The sequence below is a fragment of the Fulmarus glacialis genome, unplaced genomic scaffold (assembly GCF_000690835.1).
Source record: "Fulmarus glacialis isolate BGI_N327 unplaced genomic scaffold, ASM69083v1 scaffold30080, whole genome shotgun sequence".
NCBI classification, from domain to species: domain Eukaryota; kingdom Metazoa; phylum Chordata; class Aves; order Procellariiformes; family Procellariidae; genus Fulmarus; species Fulmarus glacialis.
The window spans coordinates 7,183-14,592 of record NW_009186261.1 but is presented as its reverse complement, the minus strand read 5'-3'; the positions used below and the strand labels follow the sequence as shown (position 1 = coordinate 14,592).

The 7,410-nt window shown below is 38.9% G+C and overlaps 1 protein-coding gene across 1 annotated transcript in view; it reads left to right on the top strand.

Annotated features, from left to right (window-relative positions):
• Positions 1-7,410, top strand: part of LOC104083759 (claudin-15-like) — a 13,697-nt gene extending 6,287 nt beyond the window's left edge. The window contains exons 2-5 of the mRNA XM_009587371.1: positions 2,670-2,834; positions 2,986-3,067; positions 5,823-5,933; positions 7,311-7,410. Of these exons, the coding sequence (XP_009585666.1) occupies positions 2,670-2,834; positions 2,986-3,067; positions 5,823-5,933; positions 7,311-7,410 (458 nt within the window). The remainder of the gene's footprint in view (positions 1-2,669; positions 2,835-2,985; positions 3,068-5,822; positions 5,934-7,310) is intronic.

Here is a 7,410-nt window from a genome sequence, read left to right as displayed (position 1 = left end):
AGCAGGAAGGAAAAAAATGGGGCCAGACAGAAAATAAATGGGCCAGGCTCTGAAAGTGAATTTGTGAAGATTAAATTTGATCTATTGAAGAGGAGATCGGTTATGCTGTTGAGGAGATGGCAGTATATTTGAGGGGTAGAGGCAGAGGGATGGGGAAGGGAAAAGCAGCTTGCAGACTTGTAGAGAAAAAAAGGTTTTAGAAAGGAGAACCGAAAAAGAAACAAGTTAGAAGACACTGAATTGTAGAAAAAGTCGAGAGGACAGTTGGGCAAACCAGGAAAGAGGGATAAGGTGGGGTTGGTAGCAACGAGGGCTGAGCAAACAGTGGGACCTCCAAGAAATGTCTGTAGCACTTGCAGATATGAGCCAAGGCAGACTAAAAATTATCATGGTCAGTTTAGATGTGTTTCAAATTGCTGTTTAGAAACTTAGCTGAAACTGCTGCAGCAGAAGATGCCAGGCATTGGGGGAAGGGGAAACAAAAGAAAAAACAAAAGTGTCTTTGTTACCTCTCACCAGAAGGACCATAAAAATTTTCTGTGAAGGTTTCCTTATTGGCAGCTGAGCTATGTGGTATACCTCTGGTTTTGGTTTTGTGCATGAGAAATATCAGACTTAGTTCTTTTAAACAGATTTAAAGCTTTTGAATTCAGCAAGCCATTAGCCCAAATCACAAATGTTTGAAGTGAGGACCTTTCTAAAAGCAATATTGCATAAGATTGAAACCATGATTGGCTACTATGTATAGCTAGCATTATCTATCTAATCACAACTAGATCAAACATTTGATATAAAGCAATTAGTTAGCTGCCAAATGCTTTTTATACTCTTTTTTTTCTTCTTTTTGAGGTTCCATAGGTGTTTCTTCCAGTGACAGGATTTTGGGATAATTTCTTACAATTAGTATTGACTGCTACAATGAACTGACTTTGTATCTTGTTCAATAAACTCATTTTTACGATAAAGGCAACAAAAAATTGAGCTTTCTGGACTGTGAAGTAAGCTCCTCAGTTAAGGCTGTTGAGGTTATCATATTGTGGTACAAAGAGGATATGGTATGAAATCTCTTCTGTTAAAATAATATAGCCATTGGCTTGCAAGCAGTTAGCCTGAGGGTATGCTTGTGTGTCCTGGAAAGATATGGGGAGTCCCATCTAATACTGCAGGAGTCCCAAAGTCCTGAAATGTAAGTTGTTGGATCCCTGCTATGGGTAATTCCTGGTGCCATGGTGTAAGATCCCAAAGTAGAAAGCAGCATTGGAGTTGAGTGCTTGTCCTAACAGTATCTTCTGCAGGCAAAAACCTTGAACTGTTAATGGTACTTCGAGGGGTCTTTTCACTTTTATTACTGTCTGTATTTTTTTCCCAAAAAATTTTAAAATTAGTGCTTAACGAAACATTAATTCCTCAAATGATGTTATCCTTTAATTCTGTGTATTTAGCTCATGACTGCTTATTACTGTCTTTGATAAATCTCAAGCTTGCAGGACCAATGTTCTTAAGCCAGGTAAAGCTATACAGCCCGCTGAATCTGAGTGTGAATCTATCACTTCACCTCCTGGTTCTGTGCCCGATCTTTGTTGTCTGGAGAGTTACGGGCTCCCTCCACTACAGAGCTAGAGAGCAGGTTACCATGGAGGACATGGAGGTGATCAGGGAGCAAGAGCCTGAATGCTAGCATCAATGATGCGACTGTCCAGATGCAGTCCAGTTCAGACCCTTTTGATGTGTGGTTAGAATCATAGAATCATTCAGCTTAGAAAAGACCTTTAAGATCATCGAGTCCAGTAAAGTTAGCAGCCAACACCTGCCGGATTGGTGACACTTGGCATGTTTATCTCATAACAAAGGTGCCAAAGTGCCATTTGACCTGGAACTTGCCAAATCCAGGGTGCCATTTTAAAGGAGCCCAAAATCCCAGTCTGACCTTCCTTCTTAGGCTGGTTAATAATCTGGTCCCGGTTTTAGTGCAATTGATACCTAAATGTGAAGTCCAGGAGCTTAAGTGATGCAGAATCATCAGCATACCAAATTCCCTAACATGCTCACACCAGCTGTAACCTTTCCGCAGGAGTTTGTCTTAGGGAGGAAGAGTGCTGCAGCTTTCAGATCCACTTGTCCCCAACTCAGAGTTTAAAGTGCACTGCTAAATAGAGCACTTTCTTTCCCATTTCTCACTGGAAGTGGCAAAGCCAGGACATTTTTCCAATTCCTCTGTAGTGCCAGAGCCCCGCACACCTTGGCTGGGACCTGGAGTTCAGAGGTGTCCTGTGCGCTCAGCTGTATAGGTGCAAAGAAGTCACCAGGACTTGTGAGTAGGAGACTTATTTCTGTTCCTGTGAATGACCATATATACCACTACGCATTTTCACAGGACTTAAAGATGTAAGCTGTGAAGGGCTTGCTATAATTTTTCAGGGTTTACTAAAGCCCCAAGAGGATTTACTGAGCTTATAAAGTGTAAGCGTAGTTCAACTCTGAAATCTGATTGGCTTCAAGGCTAAACACCCTTGGGTTTTGATGCTTCTCTGAACCAAATAACAAAGTTGGACAAGATTCACTCCTGTTAATTTTGTCACTCCCTCTAATCACTTTTATTTTTTCAGCACAAGATTAATTTAATTTGTGTATAGAACCTGATTTGTTTTCTCGTTTTCTGTCTTACTCAGCTCATATTCAGGCATGCCGTGCCTTGATGATTGCTTCCATCCTTTTGGGATTCATAGCTACAGTACTGTCGCTGCTTGGTTTGAAGTGCACAAACATTGGGTTGAGCGATGAAGATGGAAAAATGAAGTTTGCTGTCACAGGAGGATTTCTCTTTATTTTAGGAGGTAATATCAAGGCTGAAAAGAGAATGCTATCAATACTTTGTATTGCTTTCACAACTAGACTAAATGAAATGAACACTTGTTCTTGGTTTAAAGTTCTTACTGCCATTAAAGGAATCATTTACCTGTGTGCTTTTTAAACTTTTTCTGGTAGGTCTCTGCTCCATGGTGGCTGTTTCTTGGTATGCTGCGATGGTTACTGCTCAATTTTTTGACCCGTTGTACGCTGGAACCAAGTAAGTTAACAGATCCGTCATACCAAACTCCATCATGTGTTACAAACAGCTGCACTAACCTCAGCTGCTCCAGAGTTTCAGAACCGGGATGGAATCCCATTATCCAGTCCTACAGGAGGAAAAATTTGTCTTCAGGGAATCTTTTCACTCTGCTCTCTTCTGGAAGGTTTAGTGAATTAATATCAACCCGACATCTGAGGGATTTCTGTACTACTTTACATTTTCTTGTGAGACTCAATGAAGTGCACATCTCAGTGCTATGAAGAAGAAAAGGTAAAAGTCTTAAGTTTCTTTGGCATTTAGACCAAGAGATACAAAATTCTAGCTATGGCTAGAATACAATGCCTCAGATGTACAAGCAAATAAAAAAACGTAGAGAAACCAGCTTGAACTGTGTACTAATGACCTGCAGATAGCTGAGAAACGTCATTGAAGTGTGCTGCTTGTCTTAAAGAAGTAAAAAAATATTTTTCACTATATATTAACAGCTCAACATTTGTTTGCCTTATGAATTAGAATGAGGCAAAGTTTGTGGGACTATAAGCTCATACAGTTGCACACAAATAAGTTTCGAGGTATAAAAGCCCTTATTCTTGTCTGATATAAAAGCAACAGTCTTCAAATCCAAATGCCCACTTATGGCACCTTATCTAGGTCAATGGATTTAGCAATGAGGAACAAGGGTGGAGGTTACCAGGCCTCTCCTTCAGAGATGGGGAAAAGGGGAGAGGGAAACGTAATATGTTGTCTGTGGAACATGAGAGAGCTGGTTTGGGGAAAAGGGGACATTTATAATTTGCCGGTACCTCTACCAAGTATATAATTTTTAGATCAGTAAACTATAAATCTTTAGTTGCTAGGGTCGTATTTGAAGTGTTTTGTAAGTTTCTTCCTGAAAATCAGTTCAGGGAAGTCAGAGGTGAAGCACTTTGTTATGAATCAAAGTACTTGAAGCAATTGCTTTTGATGTTTGTCAGTTTTCCGTGTGTTTTCAAACAAGCGCTTACAAAGAAATTGCACTTATGAATACTTTTTGTTGTTTTATATCCCCTTGAGAGAATTATATGAAGGGTAATAAATACGTTAGAGGACCGAAACAACGGTTGATAAGGAATTTCAGTTAGTGGGATAGTTAGCAAGTTTTATAATTACCTGGTATAGCTTTAGGGCTTCAACATCAATGCATGTTAATCAGTTACCAGATTGTTTGCATTCAACAGCTAAAGAAATCTTTATTTTAATATCTAAACTTCAAGATTAAGACTATAGATTCACTGAGCAGTTCCCAGTGAATTAACTTTGATCATTGGTAAAGCCAGACATGCTCTTGAGGAAGTTTGTGCTCCTTGGACTCTGTGAGACAGATTTAAATTCAATTGCAGCCCAGTATTGATCTTCACTCTTAAGAGTCTGGCAAATCTGGTTTTTCAGATTGCATTTTTTTGGCCTGACTTCAGCAAATTAGTAAAGTTAACCTCTACTAATTTTCAGAGGAATTTCTCATACAGCTGTGAAGGCAGCCTAAGTTCTCCAGCAGATCCCTCCTATATACTTTCCTTTGGTATGACATCTACACCATTCCTGTCTATAGGTGACTCGTGAGCAGAGATGATTGCATGCACTGGGCAACACTCTCTGATTGTTCCTTAGTATTCCTCCAGCAACTTGCACTCCTGGTTTTTTTGTGATAATGATTGTCTCCTTGTTTTGTGTTTGGAAAGCGCCTGAAACAGTGGAGATCTTGCGGCTCCACTGCGCAATGAGAACACGGAGAGCAGTGAACCTGTGTAAACTTCTGAAACCTTCCCGTTAGCAACTAATTCTGGAGTCAGAAACTTTGACATTTTTAAATAATGATTTTGTATTTACAAGTGGAAAGAAAACACACATATCTGGTTTCAGTATACCTTCTATAGAGTCCATGACACTTATTTTGCTCTTATATTAGTTATCTCAGACCACAGAGGTACAGCCATATTGTGGATATGGTCTTTGTCCAAATATAAAAACTTTTTTGCCTGTTTTTGCGAAACTCCTTCCAGACTTTCCCAGGCTCAATTGTGTCTAGTCTTTGGGACAAATTCATTATCAGTGAATTTCTTGGACTGGACTAGAGGGTTTCCTGAAGGGTATAGTTTTGTACAGTATAATGGGGAACTATTCTTTTTCAACCTGGGACTATTCATAAATGTATTTCAGCCATATAACCACAGAGAGTGCTGAATATTCTTTAGAATACATAAGTTTGAAAACTAGCCCTATACAAATAGCTACTTGTAGGTGATCTAGCGCCGTGTCCGTAGAAAACTGATTTCTATTGTTAGCCTTTTCTCATGACACAGACAATAAGGTGCGAATCATTCAGTTTCACAAAATGACTTCAGTGGCACAGCCAATACAAGAGCAAAATAAGTGTTGTGGACTGCACAGAAGGTATGTTATTATCATTTATTATCAACAATTTATTGAATATATGCAAGTATTTATTGCTAATTATCTTTATGTTGCTCGGTACTTTCTGTACTGTCACTAATTTGGCAGAGCACTTAAATATACATGTAAGAGTTTTACTGAACAGACACAAAGCCAGATCTGTTCTCCTCTGTTATCTGTTAAACTGATAAATCAGTTAGCTGATTTCTAGACAGACTAGAATTTGTTTGTTTGCATGATTTGTGCACCTTATGGCTCAGTCTAAAATAATGGCTTTGTGATCCTGTTATATGCTGTTTCCATAAAATCTTTCATGTTTCAGGTATGAACTAGGAGATGCTCTGTACTTAGGCTGGGCTGGATCTGTTCTTTATACGCTTGGTGGGATCTTACTGACCTGTTCATGCAAAGGGAAGAAAAAACAGCATTACAGGTAATCTTGGATTTGTCAGTTGAAATAGTAGCTGTCAATTATATACCATTTTCTATCTGCATACTACTCTCTCTCCCTCACCGCCTGGTATAAATTTGTAGCCATATAAAGTATAAACAGGAAATTGTACCTATTAATTCAGTGCTATGGCATGTCACAGACTTGTGATGGCGGGGGATGGTGGTGTACCAAATTGTACCTCCCAGATAGTGTACTGTACTTGTTGATACTTTGCCATCAGTGGTCATCTATAACTAGTATTTGATAATTCTGGATGCTGCTGATGGATCAAAGATATACATGATGAAAATGTGCAGTGAAAGAGCAAACTATCTATTGCCAAAATAAGAGTATATCAAAGAATATAGTGTATTATAATCAAGTTTTTCTGCAATACTCACTACTATTAAAATATTCAAACGCCATTTAATTTGCAGAAAGTGTAATGGCATTTCCCTCCCAAAGCATATCCAATTGATCATTAGATGCATATGATTTTTTTATTGTTCCTTATGGAAATGTCTTGTTGCGCATCAAATCAGAAAAGTTGAGATTCCTGGCCTCAATATTTAACCTTGCCTGGTTTTTTTTTTTAATCTTCAATTATTCACACTTCAGAAGGTCCTTTTCTGAAGGAGAGGGATGAAATTGTCAGAAATAGCAGAGGTCCATGTCTACCCAGAAGAACCCAGATGGCTTGAACTGGCTAAGCTTGAGAGGATGATAATATGGAATGAAGAAGCATGCTTACTGCTGTTGTATTTAATCTTAGAAAAGTTATGTCAAAACACCTAATAAGCGAGAGTGTTCCTCTGATACTCCATTGAAACCATTTAAGTTTTATGGTAATATTTCATCAGCCGCATTGGACTTTAGATCTCGCTCACCATACTTTGATACGAAGTCCCAAATATCCTGAAATGTCTTGAAAATCAGGTAAAACTGATGTATGAAATAGAAGTTCAACACAACTAATGACAGCTGAAGGGGTTGGCTGAAGATACTTCTGTTTTCCTTTCTCATCATCTTGATTCCTATTAAAAACTGCGGCTTGCACAAAGTCATTAAGGTGTAGGTTCTCTTCTGCTTTAGGGACTTGACTAAAATGCCTCCAGGAAGAGCACGCGTGAGTTAGGAATCCAGAGTGTGTTTCTGGTTAAGAGAGATATGGCTGTGCTGCCTGTCAAAGAGCCCATTTCTTTCCCCTTAATTACAAGACTGATGAGAACAATAGGCCTCTAATTTCTGCACCTTTGTGAAGTATGTGCTATCAGTGGGTTGGATACAGGCCTAAATGAGTAATTTTTTAAGTACCTGAAACTGTGGACGTGTGTGTAATACCTATTATTTTGTATCTTTTTTTTTCTTAATTTACAGTTGCAACAAATACGCATATTCAGCAGGCCAGGCAGCTCATCAGCAGCGCATTTACACCAAAAACTCTGAGACAGTCATAAGCAACAAGGAGTATGTCTAA